At 46.3% G+C, this 23,547-nt stretch overlaps 3 protein-coding genes across 3 annotated transcripts in view; all 3 read right to left on the bottom strand.

Moving 5' to 3' along the window:
- Positions 1–497: 497 nt before the first annotated feature.
- Positions 498–13,663, bottom strand: si:ch211-207e14.4 (interleukin-17 receptor D). Its single transcript, XM_030353121.1, has 13 exons — positions 13,210–13,663; positions 10,714–10,798; positions 6,903–7,049; positions 6,206–6,324; positions 5,258–5,381; positions 4,986–5,024; positions 4,688–4,833; positions 4,418–4,492; positions 4,105–4,171; positions 3,314–3,457; positions 2,012–2,187; positions 880–1,459; positions 498–514 (listed from the first exon to the last, which is right to left on the bottom strand). The coding sequence occupies exons 1-13, from the start codon at positions 13,450–13,452 to the stop codon at positions 498–500; spliced, it is 1,962 nt and encodes a 653-aa protein (XP_030208981.1). The 5' UTR covers positions 13,453–13,663.
- Positions 13,664–13,756: 93 nt separating this feature from the next.
- Positions 13,757–22,058, bottom strand: fam50a (family with sequence similarity 50 member A; the record flags this gene model as incomplete). Its single annotated transcript, XM_030353338.1, is given in 13 exon segments — positions 13,757–14,144; positions 17,085–17,195; positions 17,592–17,662; positions 18,069–18,117; positions 18,238–18,292; positions 18,657–18,733; positions 19,167–19,228; positions 19,714–19,780; positions 19,938–20,014; positions 20,116–20,279; positions 20,725–20,824; positions 21,237–21,321; positions 21,793–22,058. Coding segments are annotated over 13 exon segments (1,038 nt in total). The 3' UTR covers positions 13,757–14,135.
- Positions 22,058–23,547, bottom strand: part of cav4b (caveolin 4b) — a 3,233-nt gene continuing 1,743 nt past the window's right edge. The window contains exons 2-3 of the mRNA XM_030353012.1: positions 23,238–23,425; positions 22,058–22,730 (exon numbers count right to left, since the gene is read on the bottom strand). Of these exons, the coding sequence (XP_030208872.1) occupies positions 22,538–22,730; positions 23,238–23,425 (381 nt within the window). The 3' untranslated portion in view covers positions 22,058–22,537. The remainder of the gene's footprint in view (positions 22,731–23,237; positions 23,426–23,547) is intronic.

The following is a 23,547-nucleotide window of genomic DNA, read 5'->3' as shown; positions in this document are numbered from 1 at the left end:
TTTTTACATGGGGTAAGATGTGCGCGTTTTACATTCAAAAAGCCGATTTATCATAACTGGCTTACCTTAAGATCATCATTTCAACAGTTGAATTGTTTACATTCGCTTGCACACAACTTCTCACAACGTAAATACTAAATTGTATACTGATTCTTACTTGGCTATATGACCGACGAATGCACAGAGAACTTTAAATGAAAATACACAGCAATACGACTGTTTTATATATATTATTGTTAAAATGCCTTGAATACACAAGAGAGCTTATGCAGAGGTTATAAAACGTTGTACATTCCAAGCATAGCACAAAATACTCATTCTATTTTAACAGGAATAACTCGGAGGGGGGGGGGGGGGGTAAAGGAGGTTGCCCTGTTTTGCACAAGAGAACTTCGGCAGGTGTACTGTATACTTAAGATGTCCCAGCCATCCTTCATTTTTATTTTTTTAATGGGACATATTATACCACCAGGTGTGAGCGTGATTCGCCTTACAATCTAGGTGGACACGCTCACTAGTGACGTCATATGGGGCAGATTTACGAAACGGCTTGTACTAATCACACTCACACCCGGTGGTGCAACATGTCCCCTTTAATAAACTTCCAGCTTCAATAAACCTTTGCGCGCGCGCCCTCCCAGCCACCAGGCGGACGTCCCGGTGCCGAGAGCATTGGCCCTGGGAGTCCTCACACCGCTACGGCGGCCCACTCTTCCCACCCCTTTTGTCCCTTCTGCTCCTGCTGCTCCTGCTGCTCCTCCTGCTGCTCCTGCTGCTCCTGCTGCTCCTCCTCCTCCTCCTCCACCTCCTCCTCCTCCTCCTCCTCCTCCTCCTCCTCCTCCTCCTCCACCTCCTCCTCCTCCTCCTCCACCTCCACCTCCACCTCCTCCACCGTCTCCTCCCCCTGCCCCACCCTCGCCGTCGCCGCTTCTCCCGCCAACCCGGCCTCCGCGATGGCCCGCAGCAGGGCGGCCCCGGACGGGACCCGGGCCAGCCCATCACGGGACAGGTGCTCCACCTCCAGGTAGCGGCCGGGCGCGTGCAGGGCGACCCCGTGCAGGTGGGAGAAGAGCAGGGGCAGGTCGCCCGGCAGGCGGTAGCGGGCCACCAGGCCGAGCTCCAGGGGGATGTCCGTCTCCTCCGAGTGCGGGAAGATGGCCGCCATGTACTTGGACAGGTCTCTGCCGCGGGCCCGGGCCCGGCCCACCTCCTCCCCGATGAGGGCCACGGCCGCCAGGCAGATCAGCCCTCGCTCCTCCCCCTCCTCCTCCTCCTCATCCTCCTCCTCCTCTTCTTTGTTGTCGTTCCCGTCGTTGCTGCGGATGGGAGCCAGGGGCCGGTGGTGGAGGCCCCTGGAGCAGAGCACCATGACGAAGTCGCTCTCCTGGAGCTGCCTGCACAGCCAGCCGATGGAGCCTTCCTCTGCCAGGTTGAGAGTGTCCCATAGGTCCAGACACACCTGGGAGGGAGGGAGGGGGGGAGGGAGAGAGAGGCCCACAGAGAGACAGAGGGAGGGAGGGAGGGAGGGAGGGAGGGAGGGAGAGAGAGGCCCACAGAGAGACAGAGGGAGGGAGGGAGGGAGGGAGGGAGGGAGAGAGAGGCCCACAGAGAGACAGACAGAGAGAGAGAGAGGGAGGGAGGGAGACAGAGAGGCCCACAGAGAGACAGAGAGGCCCAGAGAGAGAGAGAGAGAGAGAGAGAGAGAGAGAGAGAGAGAGAGAGAGAGAGAGAGAGAGAGAGAAAAAGAGAAAGATACAGAGAGTGAGACAGAAACAGAACAGAGAGAGAGACAGAGAGCAAGAGAGACAGACAGAGAGAGAGCGATAGAAACAGAAACAGACACAGAGGACCAGACAGACACAGATGGAGTGGACAGAGAGCGAAACATTTAGAGACAGAGAGAGACGGACAGCGAGAAGGCAAGGAAAAAAGACGGTGAATCTCTGTTTCATGTTTTCTTGGCCATTGTATCACACAAACGGTTTGCATGGAGAGGTAGTTACTTGTCTACCTTAGTGGCCATGTGTTGCTGCACGAAAGCCCCAAGCTGCATGACAGCTCTGACGTGGGCGGGGCCATCCTTGCCACAGTAGCAAATCAGAAGCCGGGGCGGAGTCACACCTCCCTCTGGCAACAAGTTGACTTCCTCCTGTGTGGTCTTGTCTTGATGTCGTTCCACAATAGCATCTGCTCCGAGACCAGAAAAAACGTGTTATTTGCAGTTTAGTTCCACCCCTTGTTGTTCTGTTTGAGTGTCAATCACAGACCGCAGACTGACATTCATAAAGGCAGCTTATAGTAGTTAGCGTTGAAGGCCAAAGGACAAAAAAAGTTTAACCGTCCAAAACATTCATGACTCATAAGAAAGTAGCAGAAGTATATTAAAAAGCCATTAATTAGTCAGGCGTGTTTCGAGGAGGATTGAGAGACTAGCCTGTAGAGAAAAAGGAAAATAATCCAAATATTGTTGAATAAACAAATAGAAAAAATTACAATTAAGAGGACAATAAACTTTAAGTATCCAAATTTATTGAAAGGCTAGCCTGAGGAGTCCAAACTGAGTTTCCTTCTGTTTTCTAATGTTACTTCGTTAGATATCCATACAGATTTCTATACTTTTGCAACAGGTCTAGCAAGCAGTGTCCCCCCTATTCCTGATGCAGTGACAGATGTGCCTTTATTTTTCAACCTGATTCAATTTAACTTTATTGTTTTCGTACCAGTATAACCCAACCGAATTTAGTAAGCATCCTCACTTTCAATATCACCGACAACATTATTGTTCAATATTATTTGTCTATATTAGTTCACTTATTTCCTAAATGTCATTCTATTCGGCACTGGCGTTAGCATTTACCCCACCCCTATAAAATTTAACCGATCCCTGGCCCAATAGTTTCACCCAGGATCTATCAATTCCATCCGACTCTACCTTTTCTCATCCAACCAGACATTGCAAGGTAGCATAAAGTGCAGTTCTATATTAGACTGGGTAGCCCCGCCTATTCTGCCGGCGATTTGAGTTCGCCCTGCAGAAGGGTCTGGAGAACAGCAACACATTTCTTTCTAGTTTCGAAATGTTTTTGCGGGAGCCAATCACCAAGCTGGCTTTTCCCCCCGGGCGTGCTATTGGCTGGTTTAACGCAATGACGACAGGGAAGCGACGGCAAGCAGCCAATTGCGTACAGAGTCACTTGAACTAGGCCCGTTGATCCCGCCTCTTGGGCTGAAGAAAATGACAGCAGCTTCCCCATACCAACGTTAGGTCTATGACTGAGCTTGGTCTGGCAATAGTCTATATGTGTTCTGGTACCTGGCTTCAGATCTGCCTTCTTCTTCCACAGGGTGGGCCTCCGGCAGAGGAAGAGCAGCAAGATGGCAGCCAGGACCACCAGAGACAGGGCCAGCGGCAGGACCAGAGCCAGGGGCCGGGGGCCTGTCCCACCTGCTGCTGATTCTGCATAGAAGACATGTCGGTTGTTAACACGGCGGGTTGTCAAACAGGGGTTGGCACACCTCGATGCCAGACAGAAGACAAACAGAAGAACCCCCCCAGCGTCTACCTTGCACTCAAGAAATGTACGTCAGCATATAAAAAAAAACATCCACGATGACGACATGTGTTAAAAAATAAACACATGTTAAAGTGCCTCAGGTAGCTGTAGGTATGATTTATGATCTATATTGGATGTGATCCATTAGAGATGGATCACAATCTTCAGCTATTCGTGCGTAAAAGGCTCTTTGAAATGTCAGCTTCGGTTGATTGCACGCATGCAACGCGTTTGACCCCACGTTGTTGTGAGACTGCTCCGGGCTCCTTTGTGACCAATCAGGTGATCTCTCACCATCGGTTAGGGGGGATTCCGTCTTGCCTGTCAGTCAGAGGTGCTTGAATGCAACCCTTCATAATGGCGCGGACTACAGAGGGAGGATAATAGTCTGGGTTGTCCATGAAACGTTCAAAATCCAAAGCCTTGGTCTGCTGGTTCTGCTCTATCTCTCTCTCTCTCTCTGCTCTCATATCTCACCGACCGCAGCCGTTCTCACGGGTTCTCTCTCTCTCTCTCCGGATGATCTGCATGAGGTTGAACGGGACGTTACCTCGCTTCCCCTGCTCCACCTGGAAGTCAAAGGAGGCCCTCACCGCATCCACCTCATCCGCTGCAATCTGTGAGGACGACAATGAGGGCAAGCATTCAGGGTTAACTTTATTTACAGAACACTTTTGTCACAATGACAGTCCCAGGGCTTACAGTACCACACTTCACGCACGCACGCACGCACGCACACACACACACACAGTACAAAGGTTTGTATGCTATCGTAAACTTTAGAAATATATATTAAGATAGAAAAATACATTCAAAAGTGAACTTATTTATCCGTTTTGTTTGATCAAAATGACAGGTTATACCTCACAAGTGTAGTTGGTTCCTTCTTTCAGGCCCTGAAGGAGGAAACTGCAGTGAGTTTTGTTTTTAGAGAAATCCTACAGAAGGAGGAAGATGAAACGCAAAGTTAGGATTTAGGGTGGAATTGCGAAAAATACTAAGAATTGTCTTTAGCATTTACTGCTTGTATCTGAACACACCAGTGATCGCTAGCAGACTTGTTTTGACTGGAGGCAACTTTTATCTTTCTTTGTACTTCATACGACAAGTGTGTGGTGATGGGCTGGACTTACAGGTGTGATGCCCATGTAAGTCTTTCCTGTGGGCCCGTAGCACCAGGAGAAGTATTTCCTGACACCCATGGTGGGCGGGGCCAGGTTGAAGGTCACGGTGACCTCAGCTCTCTGTTGCTTCAGCGCGATCTGTTCAGGGTACCAGTCTACAAGTGCCACAGACCCCCGATGAACCATTAAAAACAGAATACTTCACGTTTTGAGGCATACATTTAATTTAAAAGTCAGCAGCCTTCACTTCTTGCTCTTCATTTAAATTCGATTTTTTTTTAATTCTAATAATAGATTTCTAGCGTACCTTTTTTGCAGCGGTCAATTCCATGCTTCTTAGCGCACGCTATAAATACATGAAACACATTGTTTTGAATCGTACGCGTGTTCCATGTTTGGTAAATTACATAAAACACATTTGGTAAAACACACAAACATTGTTGATAACACATGTCATATCAGTAGCGATGGAAATACAACTTTAATAAATGTCAGGTATCTCAAGTCAGTACATATAACACATGTCGTACAGTAGGACAGCAGTAGGCCTTGTGTTGAAGCAGAGATGTGTCCTCTTACTGTTAGTGGAGAAGATCTTGGTGTAGAAGAACTTGTCCCATTTCTCTGGGGCAGGGATAGCCATGACGGTGACGGCGTACTGGGCCCCCAGGGTCAGCCCGGGGAACGGGTCCGAGGTGTATTCCTGAAGTTCAAAACCAGGTCAGTAACCCGACACGCTGCAAAACACTTTTTTGAAACGCCCGGATCTGTGTTTTTACTGCGTAGCCTTTCAGCCTTTAGACACTTTTGTCCAAACCAGGTCAGTAACCCGACACACTACAAAACACTTTTTTGAAACAGCCTGATCTGTGTTTATAATGCGTAGCCTTTGGCCTTTAGCTACATTTGTCCAAAGGTGTCAATCAATATAATTTCTTAACACCTTTTTTATTTATTTGAATTATTTTGATACATCAACGTCATTGTAATACAGGCCTCGGTGTGTAACATTCATCCCTTTCTCTTTAGCGATTCTAGCTAAAGGCTTTGTTCCACAGTGCCTCAAAATGAACTTAGCATGACAGACTTGACACACTTAGCATGTTGGGGATGAGTCATTTCGCTAATGGATAACCAAAGATAGTCTCCTATCATGCAAGCCCTTGGCTGAGAGCAAAACAGGCTAACCCCTAATTATCATGCATTCCAAATCAATAATGTTCCCTGTAATTCATACTACTTGGAGAAGCGTGTTGTATAGCCCTGAAGTACATGTAATGTCCACCCCTTATTGTGGCCTTCACTGATCCCAGTTTGGCAAACACGCCTCATTCCAAGTAAGTGTCAATGTAGACCATTGATCTAACAAAGGATAATCCAAAGATGATCCAATATGTTGTTTTTGACTTGAAAGAGGGCCAAGGGAAGATTAAGGGGGGGGGGGGGGGAGAGAGAGAGAGAGAGAGAGAGAGAGAGAGAGAGAGAGAGAGAGAGAGAGAGAGAGAGAGAGAGAGAGAGAGATCCTACCAGTTGGGCATGGGAGGCCGTGAGAGAGAGGTTGCGTCTGAAGAGGAAGAGCTGACAGGTGATCTGGGTCCCCCCGAGGACCTGCAGGGACACCTCGAAGCCTCGCAGGAATGCAATCCCTATGAACATACACGATGAGTGTATGAATGAGTGTATTTTTGCCAGGGATTTATTTGTTTTTATTAGCGTGACGAGATGACCGTCACGCAACATCCCGAGTTTGAGATCTCATCATGGGATATTGCCCAATATCCCATGATGAGATCTCAAACTCGGGGGTTCACCTGTAGCATATACTAAAAACGTATACACGTATCGATAGGCTTCTTAACAGAATGCGAGATCTGTGTCATTAGTCACTGAAATGCCCTAAGAGGTTCGTTCAAAGCATTGCGTCATACACACGATTTTATTAGCTTCTTCTCGTGCACTAAACTAACTGAAAACACACACAAATTAAAAGAAGTAACAGAAAAGTCACTTCATTGAAAAATGAGTTAAGAGTTACTAAAGGTTGGACGGATTTCATGGGTAAATTTGCCATAATGCTACATTTTTGCATCGTTAGATAAGATATAGTTTATGAATCCCAGCCGGGAATTCTGTGAACCGATCCTCTACAAATCATTCATCAATTTACAATTGAACCAGTGAAATGTCTTTGTGTGCCGGTGAGAGCGAGCTTCACTAGTCTCACCGTAATAGCTGGGCTTCCAGGAGACCACGACGCTGTCCGTCTCAGAGCTGTCGGGCAGCAGCTCCACCTTCACGTCCTTGGGGCCATGGACGTAGTGCTGGCACTCCTCCTGCCCGAACACCTCAGCGCACTGCCAAGGGATACAACCTGGAGGGGATTCCCAGTACAGTGGTTAGGAGGCCCCAGGGGCGTTGCTAGACCTAGAGTTTTACTGGGGCACAGGCCCCCAACTGCCAACATTTTTTTTTTTACGTGTGCACAATATGAAATAGATGGATACAGAAGGTTATGTACGAGCTTCAAAATCATTGTCACTGTCATACTGTAGGCTATATTAAAGCACTGGTAAAGGTAAAGACGCAAAGATGGATTCATGAGTACCGTACAATTATATTTATTTAAACACATACACATCTCAAAGATTTACAAATAAGGTAACTGACAAATAAACAAAAAGTCTCTTTATGACCTTCACCTCTTTATCAGGAGAAGTCTACACATCTATATTTATTTAGAAGCTGTGTGGAAACAGCATAATTTTGCCAGAACGACATGTACTAAAAAGGCAAGAAACAAGGTTTAAAACTAATAGAATTTCTGACTTAAGGTGAGGTGGCTCATTGCCACCAATCAACCTGGAAAATGTTAAAGAACCATCAAAGCTCTTAAATTAAACTAAATAAGGCCATACACTACTGCATAGAGCCTTTTTAAATGATAATTTTTTCACTATTAAGCTGTATCGCCGCGCCTTCATGGTGGCAAAGCGGTCAATAACGTGGCTTTGACTCACTTTGCATAGTTGCTCCTTTTCAATGGACAAAAGAGAAAGTTGGTGAAGCCTTCCTTGCCCCATGGTGGACCTAAGCCAGGTGTGGAGCCTTCTCGACACACTGAAAGATCGCTCACAACTACAACTGTTTACAGGAATTGTGAGTGCAATGATCTGAATTATCTGTGTCAGTGTTGGGAACATTGTTGGATCCAGTATGTTAAAAAAACCCTGTATATCCATAATTTCCTTTTTTGTGTTAAGGAAGTTTTTGTCCACTAAAACTTCAAGTTTTGAATACAGACAATTTTTCATTCATTATTCATTTTCCGCGTGTGTGCGTGCACGCATGGTGTGTGTGTGTGTGTGTGTGTGTGTGTGTGTGTGTGTGTGTGTGTGTGTGTGTGTGTGTGTGTGTGTGTGTGTGTGTGTGTGTGTGTGTGTGTGTGCTATAAAACTACAGGCTACAGACGCTCAGTATTGAAAAACTGGTGCTAATTATATGGGCAACATTCTTTAACAGCAATCAAGTTGTCATTGTTTGTGTCAAACAAGTTGTGAATTTGTTGTAACGTTAAAAAAGGAGATGACTTACTCTGGGCTGTTTCCAGCTCCCGTGGTTTCCAACGAAACATGATCAACAAAAAAACAAGGAATTGAAAGCTACTTACAATTAGCCTAGGTTACATTAATTTTCCCTGATGGCAGCAATGTTCCACTTTCAGCTGGAATTCACGGTACATCAAAACCACACGTCTTCTTTAGATTTCAGTTCCCTTTATTTATTCACACAGTTCAGCAGCGGCATTTATTCAGAATCAGAGCCCAAATTAAAGCTGCATTTAGGGCGACTATCACTACCCAGCAGAAAAATAGATGCACTATAAATGGTTTTGTATAGCAGTCACGAACATGAGCATAGTTGTGGAAATGCTGGTGTTAGAAAACAAAGTTGACGGGAATTAAAGTGCTGCACATCGACTGTACAAATGTAGATTATTCATCACAAGAATTTTAATTCAGAAATCGAATAGGCTAATTAACTCTGAATTGTGAGATAAAATTCAGCATTCTGATAATAAAGTCAGAATACTTGGATAAAATCCGAATTCTGATAATTAAATCCAGCATTAAAGGTTCATTTAAGAAGGTTCTCCCCAGTCATTTGTCGCCTGGTCGCAGTGTCGAGTTTTTTTTTTTAAAGTAGTTCACTAGTCATAGCGTGCAAATAAATTGCAGTGTCAGAATTCTGAGAATTTTGTCAGCATTCAGATTTCTCAGAATTCTCTTATGCTGCAAATTAAAAAGCTACTACTAGCAAACTAGTTTCAGCGTGACTGGAGAGAACTTCCTTAAATTAACCTTTAATGCTAGATTTGCATCAACGCTATTGTGTGAATTAGTATGGTTCTCTTTCATGGAAGCCGGAAGTGGGAGATTCCTTATTTTTTTTACCATTATTGTTTTATTAACAAATTTCTCCTACAGGGGATTGATAAAGTTCTATCTAGACTATTGAACAGAAAGAAACACTTGGTCATACTTTACACACTTTACCACTGAAACATTCAGAAGAGTCACGTGGACGAATCCGTAAATAACTGATTTTTTTCATTGGTTGTTGTGTTAAATCTTACCCAGATACAGTAGGGGTATTTTCTGATTGGCTTTTATGTAGCCCCTTTCGTTTTTTGATTGGCTGGTAAGAGGCAGGCTCGACTGAAGACTCCAGAGGCAGCAGGAGATGCACTTGATGAATCCTGCCGATTCCATAGCGAGAGCGGCGCTTCTGCAGATGAATTTAATAATGATCAATGGAATTTTACTGGGGCACTGGAGACTTTTACTGGGGCACGTGCCCCAGTAAAAAGGGGCTGACGACGCCTCTGGCCCGGGTCCAAGCGGAGAGGTACTGGGTTTGAGTCCCCATGTTCACAGTTTAGCAGTAGGCTTCTTTGAGATGGATGCCCTAACCTGCTCCTTAACGACTTGTATCTAAATTCACTGTCCAACCCCAACCTGCCTCTTAACAAAGTATTTTTGGATGATATTGTTCAAATGATTTCACTTTAGAATTGTAGAAGTAGTAACATCTGTTGATCGTTTTTTTTATTTTTTATCCATCATCGTTAAGAAAAGGAAGCCATCCAAATCCAATTGCAGCTGGCAGCTTTGCCTGCTTACTGGGCCAAGTTGACGTGGAATGCGTTTATTGTTGGGGTGTACACCTAAACTTTACTCGCCATCATATCAGGTTTATCTTGTTTTTTTGGGAACTTACTCGTGACCACGTAGGCAAACGTAAAGAGCACATTATAGAGAGCAAACACAGAGGCTCCAAGTCAACATCGGCTAAATGTAGGTTCTCCAGTTCTAGCTGAGCGGAGAGTTCTGCCTCCTTATTTGAGCCAATAGAGAGTCAAAACGTCAACACCTTTTACCTTGGATCCCACTTCATGGTCTGCTTTTGATTGACAGCATTATGGATGCCGGGTTATGGACTTGTGGCACACTATGGAATGCATATGCATAAGTGCAAATGGATATCGCTTTCCAAACACACACACACACACACACACACACACACACACACACACACACACACACACACACACACACACACACACACACACACACACACACACACACACACACACACACACACACACACACACACATCCCCCTCCCCTAGTGACTCTGTTCCACAGACTTACAGGGATATATTGTCCTAACTATTCTCCACCGTGTGTGTGTGTGTGTGTGTGTGCCTCCTCTCTCTTGTGTTCCAGAGAAGTTTACGATGAGTTCTGGTACTACTCCTCACGGCCTCGTTTTGAGGTTTCGATGTTAATGCAAAATCGCTGGGTCCGACGGTCGTAAAACGGGGCTCGTCATGCCTTTTGAGTGTAAATTGAGTTTTTACGACTACAATTGGCCTGATTTAAAACATCACGGAGCGGTTGAGGGTGAGGGCATCTCGCCCAGGGAGGCCTGCGGGAAGAATGCACAAACAGCAGGGGGGAGATGGAGCTCACGTACTTCCAAACACAGCACGGGGCTGGGAGCCCAGAGTTTTCTCCACATCTGCCTGTGTGATCCGGCAGTACTCGCAGCCGTCTCCTCCCTACGTGGTTAAAAAAGCATATTGTAACGAAAACATTTCATGAATCACAATTTGGTTCCAGCCGTTCATTAAACAGCTGGACACACTCAACATCACACGTTCAACAACCTCTTCGATAGTCCCCATTATGCTTCCCTTGTGCATTCTGTTCCTTTCATTGCGGCATTGTTATTATTTGAGGATGGCGAGAACGAAACCAGATTTGATTTCCTTCGTGTGAACACATGCTTAGGCCAAGAAATAAATGTGAGCCTGATTACGGTGTAGGATTAAAGCTGGACCGCCTTTGAAAACCCACTTGGGATTGCAGTGCGATTCCAGTGTTGCAGTGCTCCGAAGAAACATGAAAAAAGCCCTGTTTAGTGTCTGGTGATTCACGACTTCAGACAGAGGTCCTTTCACAACGAATGATAAAAAGTAATGACAGAGGGTAGCAGCCACAAACGCTTTTACTATAGAACCGTGCATTCCAACCTTGTGGAATGCCTTTCTCTCAACTACTTTTTCTACCCGTTATTATTCTCTAACCTACCTGCTAATGTAATTTATATACAATATATATATATATATAAAAAAAAAAAATCAATGATAAAAAGTACATGTATAGATATATATACGTTGTTTCAGGTAATGTTCATCCAACAGTAGTGCGGTGGGCTCGGGATCGTCCGCCTCACACATACCCTATAGACAATGGATAACCGCGGCATTCTTCATGACACATCCTCCAACACACACACAAACACATGGACACAATCACACACGCACCGGTTCCGCCAATAGACAGCCACGACAGGTCCATTAGTCACACAACCACAACAGGCAGATGAGCACGAAGCACACAATGATCAATGAAGCCGCCGGTAGACAGAGGGGAGGCAGCAAGACAAGGGGCTTAGCTTCATTACAGTCCTAAGATACTCATCTTACAGGTTTTGAAAATGACAGGGGCCCGAGGAGACAGGGGCGAGAGAGAGAGAGAGAGAGAGAGAGAGAGAGAGAGAGAGAGAGAGGTTGGGAAAGGGAGAGAGAAAGAGAGGGGGCAGGATCATATAGAAGAAAAAGGGGGAGAGAAGATGAGAGAGAGTGGGGGGATATAGAGAAGAAGAGAGGGAGAGAGAAAGGGGGAGAAGAGGGGGGTGGACAAATAGAGGGAGGGACAAACGGGGAGAGATGTAGGACCCGCTGGAAACGTTTGTGATCATGGTGTTTACACGTGTACATTGTGTAACTGTCCATTCACCCGCAGTTTCTGTGTGAGCCGTGTGTGTGTGTGTGTGAGAGCATTTTTGCCTCAAATTAAAAAAAAAAAAATATATATTGGAAAATTAAATGGGAGGTTTAAAAAGTTGTGGAAAGCTGTCTTGGATTAAGTGCAATCAGAGTTCATATCACTACACCTGCAGTAAATGATAGAATTAGAGGTCTTCCTAGCACACGATGGAATGCCTTTTGTAGGAACCCAAAATAAGAAGTGCATGGACTCCACTTTTATAATTTGTATAATTTCATGTTTTTTGTTCATGGTTTGAGATCTTCTGCTGACTTTGTTTTTTGAAATACATAAAACAAAAATGATTGTTTGGTGGATGTGCATCATTGGTGACCTCAGATGAGAAAGAAACACAAGTCAGTTTCCTGTTTACAGCCAAAGAACCAACCGTGAAAAGAGCATGAGCAATTTGACCTTCCCATTTCATTTTTAAAACCTGACTTTAAGATGCTGTTTAATTCTATTATTGTGATAAGAACGAAATTAGGGGACGATTAAGTCTAATTATATAAATTAATACATTATAAACATGTTTACCATTTAAATCCTGTGTAAATGGTTTCATTTCTGCTACTCATTATGTACAAATATTTCGGAAGTTTTGTAGTTATATTCTTATTTAAACAAATATGGTTAGCCTTTTCTGCTCTATTGACTCATGCTGCTGCGGTTAGTTACTCCTGACCAGCTGTGGAATGCATATCGTACATGCATCTACATCTGCAATCTATGAAATAACAATAAATAATTTTAATTATAAATGTGTTATTTTCTGCAATTTCCAAACCAATAACAAAGCTATTTGACAGATGTGTTCAGATCAATATCTCATGTGAAGGCCACTTTGACATGGTCTGAGGGGTAAATTCAACATGGGCTGTCCATGCATTTGTGTGTGCGTGCGTGTCCGAGGTTTGAAAGCCATGCCAGGTGTTCGGAGGAAACACACCGTCTATAATCAGCCGGAGGTGATCAAAAAAAAAAGAAAAAGATCCAAGACGAACCCGGAAAATACTCCATAGGAATGAATGCATGTACCTCTCAACCTGAAGTCATTAACTTTTTTCGTAGAACCAGTTCACAGACTCAACGTTTGCATTTGATGAACACCAATCGGTTGCACAACGATTCCCCTTACCTGTTGCACACACGACAGGCTGCAGTTCTGGGGCGCCATGGCAACAGCGGCGGCGGCCAGAACCTCTGGCGCCCAGAGCGGCCGTCCCACCATCAGAACAAGCGCCAGAGTCCACATGCTTGGGGGGCACCCAGCGCGCCGCACTCCGTCACACACACACATCCCGAGGCGTTTTGTATCGCCGGGACCCGTTCGAAACGAAAACAAACAAAGCAGTCGGCCACACTCCTTCTCGCCATACATCTGGGGACGACGGTCCACTTGACCCTGCGGGGGCGACTTTGCGGGAGCGCGAGCGCTCGGACGGCAGCGGCAGAAGCAGCACTAGGAATTCCGGTGCCTCTGAGGTTTGCGTGAGAGCGAGAGAGACAGACTGGAGGAGGAGGAGGCATCATGGGATGAGGGGAGTGGTGACCTTAGGCTACAGGGAGGCGGGGATCCTAGCCTCCTTGCTGTGCGTGTTTAAACACTCTGAACACCGTTCAGGCTCTCCATCGAGACCACTGCAGGAGAAGGTAAAGCCACAGGCAGTGCCCGGGATCCAAGGGACTTGGTGGAAAGGTTTATTTTATTCATAACAATAAATGACAGCCAGATACATTTCATCATTACACTGGATGGTAACAGCATGGGCTATGTACACATAATTCTTCCTTGTTCTCGCAAGGGGGGGGGGGGGGGGGGGGGGGACTACGGATATCGACCAAGTCCAGACGCACCGGTGGTGGCAATTTAGTGGGATGGTGGGGATGGATACGATTCTCGATACCTCAACACTGAAATAAAAAAAACACTACACTTAAAAACGTAAAGACCTTTAGGAAGTATCGCAGGGGACACGGTAATAAAATAGCATGTACAACTCTCGTCGCTTCTCGTCGCACATCGCCGGGGGTTCGGAGACCACAGCCGTCGCCGCGCTGCCCTCACCGGATCTGGAAGACAAAACAAGAAGGAATGCCGTCAGACCAAAGGATTCCAGCCCGGGGCCACAGATCAGTTAGGGGGCTTAAAACACACCACGACTCGCTAGCCTTCGTATAGCAAAACAAACATGGCAAACGATTGCCTTGTGGTTTGAGCAGGTGGCTCGTCTATTTGGCTATCAATCAGGGAACACTCACAACGCTGCAGGCACTACGAATTGAGCAACAGCAATAACGTGAGGTCTTGGTTCATCTGCATTTTGATTTGGTGTTTCGGTTAATTAACAAATAAACCCATTTGGTCACAGGATCAAATGAAAAACGTCTGTTTTTGTGACCACGCGATTGCATTACATAATAATAATAATAATACATTTAATTTAGAGGCGCCTTTCAAGACACCCAAGGTCACCTTACAGAGCATATAGTCATCATACATTATTTAAAAAAACAAGACATTGTGTAAAAATAAATAAACATAAGCAATAAGAAATAAATAAAACAAAAACAAGACAAAACAAAACAAAAAACAATCAAAACAGTGATCAGTTAGACGTTGTGTGCGAGTTTGAACAGGTGAGTTTTGAGTTGTGACTTGAAGGTTGTAATGGTGTCTGATGATTGTTTTATGTGTGGGGGGAGGGAGTTCCAGAGCCTGGGTGCTGAACAGCTGAATGACCGGGCACCCATTGTAGTGAGTCGTGATGTGGGGATACATAGTAGTCCAGCAGAGGTTGAGCGGAGGGAGCGGGAGGGAGTGTATTCTTGGAGGAGGTCACAGAGATAACTGGGGGCTAGGTTGTGGAGAGCTTTGTAGGTGAGGAGTAGGGTTTTGTATTGGATACGGTAGTGTACTGGGAGCCAGTGAAGTTGAATGAGGACAGGGGTGATGTGGTCAGATGATTTGGTGCGGGTGATGATCCGGGCGGCTGAGTTCTGAATGATCTGCAGTCTGTTGATGAGTTTGGTGGGGAGTCCGGTGAGGAGGGCGTTGCAGTAGTCTATGCGTGATGTGACAAATGAGTGAACTAGGATTTCAGTGCTGGATTGGGTCAGTGATGGGCGGAGTCTGGCGATGTTGCGGAGGTGGAAGAATGCAGTCCGGGTGATGTTGTGAATATGGGGTGCGAATGAGAGGGTGTTGTCCAGGATGACACCGAGGCTCTTGACTTTGGAGGAGAAGGGTACTGGGAATCCATCGATAATTATGAGTGGAGCTGGGGTGTGTTGTGATTTAGTGAGGGTGGATTTGGATCCGATGAGCAGGGCCTCGGTCTTGTTTCCATTGAGTTTCAGGAAGTTCCTGCTCAACCAGCTCCGGATCTCTTCCAGGCACGTGATGAGGGAGGTGGGGGGGATGGCAGCGGTGGGTTTGGTAGAGATGTAGACCTGTGTGTCGTCAGCGTAGCAGTGAAAATGGACCCCATGGTGACGGAGGAGTGTGCCCAGCGAAAGGAGGTAAGTGGTGAAGAGGAGTGGACCCAAGACTGACCCCTGGGGGACACCCAGTGAGACATCTGAACACCCAGACTTGTGGTTGCTTAGTTGAACAAATTGTTGACGGCCGGTGAGGTAGGATGTAAACCAGGAGAGTGCAGCACCAGTGATCCCAATACCAGCTAGGCGGTCCAGGAGCAGAGGGTGGGAGATGGTGTCGAATGCTGCGCTGAGATCGAGGAGGATGAGAATGGTGAGTAATCCAGAGTCGGCTGCAAGGAGGAGGTCGTTGGTGATTTTGACTAGGGCTGTTTCAGTGCTGTGTTTTGGACGGAAGCCAGATTGGAACGGTTCAACGGTTTACATAGTCGTAGACGATATTTCAACGAGCGCTCTCACTTCCTCACTGCATCCCTTCGGGCCGTGAGGGATTTTAACTGAGAAAGTGTTGGAACGAGCGCAAAACACACCGCCAAAAACCAACCGTCATCGAGGGAAACGCCTAAGGCTTAAGACATATTGGCAAGGAGGACTGATCGGATGTTTGGGTCCTGGGAATGCACACCAACAATAAGAAGCTGATGTAAACACGAGAAGAAGAATACACGCCAACAATATGAAGCTGATGTAAACACGAGAAGAAGAAGAATGCACGCCAACAATAAGAAGCTGATGTAAATACGAGAAGAAGAAGAATGCATGGCGACCTAAGAAGCTAATGTATAAGGGAGAAGAAGAATGCACGCCTAATGAATAAGGCAATAGTGGGCCTGCACCTAGCCTGGAAGGTTGTTTCCTTTGCTCTGTTGTACACATCTGGCTCTGCGCTGGCATTGGAACTTTCCAACTTTCAAATGGTATTTGCGCGCCCAACTTTCCTACATCTCATCCTTGTTTAACCATGGAAATAAAATAGCTGATGATTAACACCATTTAAACATCCTGTTTTGTATTGACAACCCGCTGAGTGGAAAATCCTACAAAGACGCCCGGGAACACCTGTAGCGGAACTGTGACCCATAGGCTAACGCGTAGCATCCCGCCTCGCCTTCTAGTGAAGGACCCAGTATAGGAACTGTGACCTCATCCTTGTTTAACCACTGAAACAAAAATAACTGCATCTTTACCCTCTTTAACACACCCGAACCCCAACTGTTATGCAATAACATCCCGCTGAGTGGAAAATCCTACAAAGATGCCCGGGAACACCTGTAGGGGTACTGTGACCCATGGGCTAACAAGTAGCATCCGTCCGCGGGATCTAGTGCGGAACCCACGGGGGGAACTTTGACCCATGGGCTAACACGTAGCATCCGTCCGCGGGATCTAGTGCGGAACCCACTGGGGGAACTTTGACCCATGGGCTAACACGTAGCATCCGTCCGCGGGATCTAGTGCGGAACCCACGGGGGGAACTTTGACCCATGGGCTAACACGTAGCATCCGTCCGCGGGATCTAGTGCGGAACCCACTGGGGGAATCTGGGACCGCCAACACTAGGCGCCGCCTCACCGTGTACTTGTCCCACTTCTTCTCGGGGTCGTAAGGCTCCCAGCGGCTGGCGGGGAAGATGTGTTTGTTCTTCTCGTACCAGCTCCTCAGCACCACTTTACCCGCGTGAGACTGGAGGCCGCGGGAGAACCGGGGCAGGAGGGGGGGAGAGAGAGAGAGAGAGAGAGAGAGAGAACAGGAACACGTTACGGAACCGTACCGGACGACATCAGGGAGGTATATAGGCCTTGTTGTGCAAACACTTATTTCAGTGTTGCTAGTTCTGCCTGTGTGGCCAGATTCATTAAAACACTCAGGGCCGGACGTTGTGAACAGGAACCCTAACTAAAACACCACACAAAAATATTAAACAGTCAAAATATAAATTAAACATAACATCGTTTCGCGACATAAAGAATCGCAAAAAGTTACAGAATCCAATAGGTATCATTTCAGCACTCGTTTATAATGGTTTATAATAATAATATCGTGTTGTGGGGTCCACCCCTCATTGACAGGCAACCGCACCTCGTCTTTCTCCACGGTTGCGTCGTTGACCAGGCGGATGTCATCGTGGACGTCGAAGCTGAACAGAGGACCTGGGAAACAAACGCAGACCAGAGCCTCCTGAGCACACACAGAGCAGACCCTCCTGAACCCACACACAAAGAGCAGACCCTCCTGAACCCACACACACACCAGACCCTCCTGAGCACACATGCAGATCACCAAGCGTCCGTCTGAGTCCAGGGTGAAACTGTGGGGCGTTCCTCAAGCTACTCACTGAGTATTTACAATCATGTCTGTAGGCAGAATGCTGTAGCCCAAGGGAACAGCTTCAGACACTAAAGAGCAGGTCTGGGTAGGGGTGTTTGCTTAAGGAGGCCTTCCGGCTAGACTGGACATTTGTGATCAAACCCAGTGGCTTCTGCCTGGCTGGGAGTCCAACAACCCCTCACCCCACCCCTGCTTACACTGTAAGGAAATGTCAAAACCTGAACTCACCTGACTTTCCTCTGGCCTTGGTCACAATGAAGTCATAGAAACTGTGATGCTGAGGGGGAAGAGAGAGAGAACAGCACACCATTACTGTCACCGGTATGATTCATTCATCGCATGTCAATCACGGGAGTGTGTTTGTTTTGCGGCGCGCGGCCGCCTGCCAAGTACTTACGTGCGGGATTATCAGGTCCTCTTTGATGTACATGAGCTGCTCCACTCCGGCGGACCTGTGGCGGAACACAATTCGTTGACGGAGGAGTGAGGACGGCGGTCTGGCACGTCGCTGCTCGCGGGGTATCGACTTGTGGCGTGGGTTCAGGGTGACAGCGTGGGATTGTTTTAAGTCGGGTACTGATCTGAGTGGATCTGAGTTTTGCCGTGTGTTTTGCCGTGTAATTATGTGAGCGTGTTGGTGTGTGCGTGTGTTTTTGTGACACACACTGGAACTGAAGCTATAGCACACACACACACACACACACACACACACACACACACACACACACACACACACACACACACACACACACACACACACACACACACACACACACACACACACACACACACACACACACACACACACACACACACCTGAGCTCGCTGAAGTCCTTCCGGAGGACCTCCAGAGCACGCTGGAGGAAGTTCTGGATGGTGTTGCCCTTCTTCATCTGAGGAGGAGGAGGAGCATTGGCCCATTACTCAACAATCATCCACCGGTCGGCCGGCCCAGCATCACGGGGCCGGTTGGAGGCCATGTTTTCATTAAGTCCATGACGTAGAGTACAACTGACCATTATTGTCATTGTCCGTTTAGATTATTGTTGAAATTATTGTTCCACATTATCATATTAATGAAATATATATTTGTAAGCTATTCACTTGATAATTAATAATATAATCCAGTTTTCAAGCAGCCAGTGCATTTTACTCGATAAATGAAAAGAAAAACAATATATAATAAAACTTTAATAATTATTTTTATTTTTTATCTTTCTGGATCTATTTCTGTTTTTTCTCGCCTGTGCTAGGGCTTCAGCCAGCAGCTGAAACCCTATGATGGGAGTGGTGGGTCTTTTCTAGGGAATTCTCTTTATCTCTCACCTTGACAGTCTTACGGTGACCTGACCCATCCCAGTAGCTGAACGTGATCTCAATCTCCTCACCTGTGGGTGCAGACAAGGGGAGGTCAAGCCTACTTACCTAAATACATCTAATCACTCAATAGTAGGCCACACACATAGTTTCATTGATGGATACGTCTCATGTTATGTACATCTTTATCAGTGTTTGTGTGCGGCAGGAATATTAATCTTCTGCCCTACCATGTTACAACTGCTCTATTGTTAACCTACAGCTACTAACAAATCCTAAATAAGTGATTTGTTTAACTAAGACTATGAACTAGAGTCTTTGCTTGTACCACGTTGCTCCTTAAAATGCTTTCTAGTGGTTATCAATATTATACCATACGTTTGGCCCACTCCGCGGACGACAAAACCTGTCCTCACAGAGGTGAGACTAAAGTGGGCTGGCAGGGGTGCCTGCTCTCACTTGTTAACAGTAAATCATGAATGGATATGTGAAGAAAACACTACAGCCGTGTGTGTGTCTGCGTGCGAGTGCATGTGTGTGTGTCTCTCTCTCTCACTCTTGATCTTCTCCTGCTTCCCCTCCCACTCCTGTCTCAGCTCCTCCCTGAGGCGGTTCTCCTCCTCCTGCAGAGGCACCATTCATCGTCACACCCAAACAGAGGAGGAACAGCTTGTGGCCACTCAAATTGGCCTATCGCCTTCAGCCATGACGCTCATCTTTAAGCAATGATATAGGACTATGGCGGTCTAAATAGGGAACACGTGTGACAGATGCTGTTACCTCTCGGTCGCGATCGGGCAGGAAGCTGGTGTCCACATCCGGGTTCTTCCCCAGCTTCTTCTTCTTTGCTGGGAAATCTGTCAAATTCAAGAAACAAAACCGACGTGTCAGGATGAGAAACCGAGAAGACCAAGGGGCGGCCGTTAAAGTGGGGAGGTGTCGGGACATGGGCACCCACAATCCTCCTCGTCTTCCTCCTCCTCCTCCTCCTCCTCTTCTTCCTCTTCCTCCTCCTCCTCCTCTCCGTCCCCCTCTCCGTCGTCATCGGGGTTAAAGGACAAGCTGGCGATCTTCCTCTTCTGCTCCTCCTTCCTCTTCTTCTCCTTCTGTTTCTCGAGCTTCCTGAGAGCGGCAACCATCAGGAATGAAAGATTAATCACACAATATTTAAAAATACATACCGACATATACATGACAGTAACAGTTGACTTATATTAATATAATCCACCTTATGGTCATTCATAAAAATCATTCAAAAGGTATCACTGGGTTACTATATATTTTTTTTCACATTGTGTGTATTGGTACATGTTCTGTATGATCTCCAAAATTTCTCTATTTACTTCCGTTCTTCAAGCAGTGACACACTATTTACATGTGTATCAAAAAAACTTGTGCTTTTTTCCGTTTTTCTTCGGTGCATATCTGATAATAAACTAGTCTTTACTTGTGACGGAGCCTTTGAGATTATGGATGACCCTTTATAGACTACATCATTGATGAATAACACAAATCTTTGAAAAGTATAGTTAGTTGCGGGCTAAAACAACGAGGGGAGGCGACTGACAGCATGAGTTCCTTGGACTGCTCCTTCTTAGCCAGCTGTTTCTCCCGCTCCTTCACCAGCGCCTCCTGCTTTGCCTTCATGTCATTCAGCGTCACCAGACCTGAGCAAGTCGGGCAGGAAAACAGGACTCAAACCAGCACCCCCATCCCATGCTTCATAACAATGACATAGAGTAGCCTACACGTCATTAGTATGTAGCCTATACAGTTGATATAATTTTCTAATTGTTCAAAAATGTAATAAGAATTATGATGTTGGTGTATAAACAGTTGTACTAGTATTTTTTTCCACATGGATATTTGTTTGGTGGTTTGGGGAATTTATTTGGGAGACTTTTGGGAAATCTTATGACGGCCTTGTATTTGGCAACCAGATTTCGCATTTGGGATTGATTACATTGTTTTTTAGCAAGAAGTACGTTGTGTGCTTGTTCAGGGCGATGCCCTTGGTCGGTGAATGTAAACTGATGAGTTACAGCGGGTGCATTCGTCGCCTTCGCCTCCGGAACGTACCGACGGTGCTGGACTTGAGCTCAGCCTCCACGGCATCGTAGTGGGCCGAGAACTTCTTGTCAATGTTGGACTTCACCATGTTGTCCTACAAACGCAGGCCAAACGCAGACGGGGAAAAGGTCAACAAACAAAAGCACACACACATTCCCACTAACAAGACTTCATGAATTAACAGAAAACTATACATGTTATGATGAACCTATCTGATAATCACACGCCATTTCTTGTGTCAATTGACAAACTGATGGTTTGTCAGACATCTTCAATGGTATTTGCGTGCCCAGATGATTAACGTAGAGGGGGTAGCACATCTGGTGGTTAACCTTATGGGGATTCATGTATTTTACATTGGTTTGGTGGTTTATTATACTGCATATATGTAAACAATCCGTCTGGAATCCTGCGTAGAGCGACTCTAGCTCCCCCCTCTGGAAACGATCGGCCCAACCTCCCAGTCCCTAGGCCTAGAGACAACCAGGGTACGGGGGGCTATTCACTTCATTACGATGGACAACGGTGTAGTAGAGCAACATGAGCGTAAAGTAGACATAGCCACCTCTGCGATTCTCAGCTTGAGTTGTTCCAGTTGCTCCCGCTCCTTTTCTCGTTTCTTCCTCAGCTGCATGGCTCTCCCGGCCTCGCTGGCCGCCCCCTTGTACTGCGCCATGACGGCTGGCTTCGTTCAGTCCGTTTATTACACCACTATAATCTAATACACCGCAGATCTACTTCTTGATAAATGGGATTCAAATGAAGTACGACATCCAATTTGGTCCTGAGCAGAGACTCCGTACTCTTCTGGAAGAGTGGAACACAATCACAACAAGCAATATGGCGGCGTCGAAATGCATGCTGGGTATTTCTTTCAAGTCTCGCGTGCGTTTATGAGATCATCGTTTGGGCAGTCTTTAGTGTTTATTGCTTGAATATTTCTAGGATTACAACATTGTTTTAAACATCACAGCAATTTATAAAAAGTCTAAGCGGACATGGTACAAAATTCAAATAAAACTTAAAAGAGCTTTAGTAAAATCCAAAGTTAATTATTATTTGTAACAAAAAATATATATATATAAAGAACACACAATAATAGAGAAAGGACAACAATTATTTATGATTTACGTTTTGTTCATTCAATATGAAACCAATAAAATAAAATAACAAGAATAACATTCCCTTACTCCCTCCCTCCCTTCCTACATAGTAATGATTGATCCTTTGTCAAATCTAATAAAACACTCCCTCCCTCTCTTTTACTCACGCACTCACTCACTCACTCACTCAATAAATCATTCAGTCCCTCATACAGCCTCTTTTTGGCCGGCGGAAGACCATGCCGCGTCCTTGTAGTTGGACAGCGAGACAGCTATCTGGCTGCAGCAGAGAGCGAGGGATCTACACGTGGGAGAGATGATGTCGTTGACGGCACACAGCCACACAGAGTGCAGGCACGGAAGAAACGTGTTGCTGAGCTGCACGCACGGAACCACGCACCTACAGGGGCACCAGATTCAAGGCATGGAAAAGAGAGAGAGAGAGAGAGAGAGGGGGGAGAGAGAGGGAAGGAGAAGGAGAGAGAGAGGGGAAATAGAGAGAGAGAGAGAGAGAGAGAGAGAGAGAGAGAGAGAGAGAGAGAGAGAGAGAGAGAGAGAGGGGGGAGAGAGAGGGAAGGAGAAGGAGAGAGAGAGGGGAAATAGAGAGAGAGAGAGAGAGAGAGAGAGAGAGAGAGAGAGAGAGAGAGAGAGAGAGAGAGAGAGAGAGATTATAATTATGATTCAAGTTATTCTGGAAAACAGTGAGATTTCTGCCAAAGAATTAATACATTACTTCATAATAATAATAATAAGTAAAAGAAGAAGAATTTATGTAATGGTATGACTGCATTCTATTGACTTCCAGTTGAAAGGTGCTGGGTTCGATCCCGAATGTCTTCCCGATGACTGAACAGTAATGAGTCCGGGATGGCAGGAGGTGTTGTGTTGTGGTTGGAGGGGGGCCTACCAGATGTGGAGGCACGCCAGGAGGCCCAGGAATACGCCAGCGAGCAGGGCCATGGGCACGGCCAGCACCAGAGACAGCACCCTGTAGGTCCACAACCGCGCCGTCTCGAACCCCAGCAGGCTCAGGCCCCACACGCGGTCCGGGCTATGGTGGGACGCGGGCTCGGCCAACACATCACTCACCTCCACCTGGCAGGGGGAGAGAGAGAGAGAGAGAGAGAGAGAGAGAGAGAGAGAGAGAGAGAGAGAGAGAGAGAGAGAGAGAGAGAGAGAGAGAGAGAGAGGGGGGGGGGCAGAGAGAGAGAGAGAGA

This window comes from Gadus morhua, chromosome 1 (genome assembly GCF_902167405.1).
Source record: "Gadus morhua chromosome 1, gadMor3.0, whole genome shotgun sequence".
NCBI lineage: Eukaryota > Metazoa > Chordata > Actinopteri > Gadiformes > Gadidae > Gadus > Gadus morhua.
Note: the sequence above shows the minus strand (reverse complement) of the source record. Positions and strands in the feature narration are given on the sequence as shown.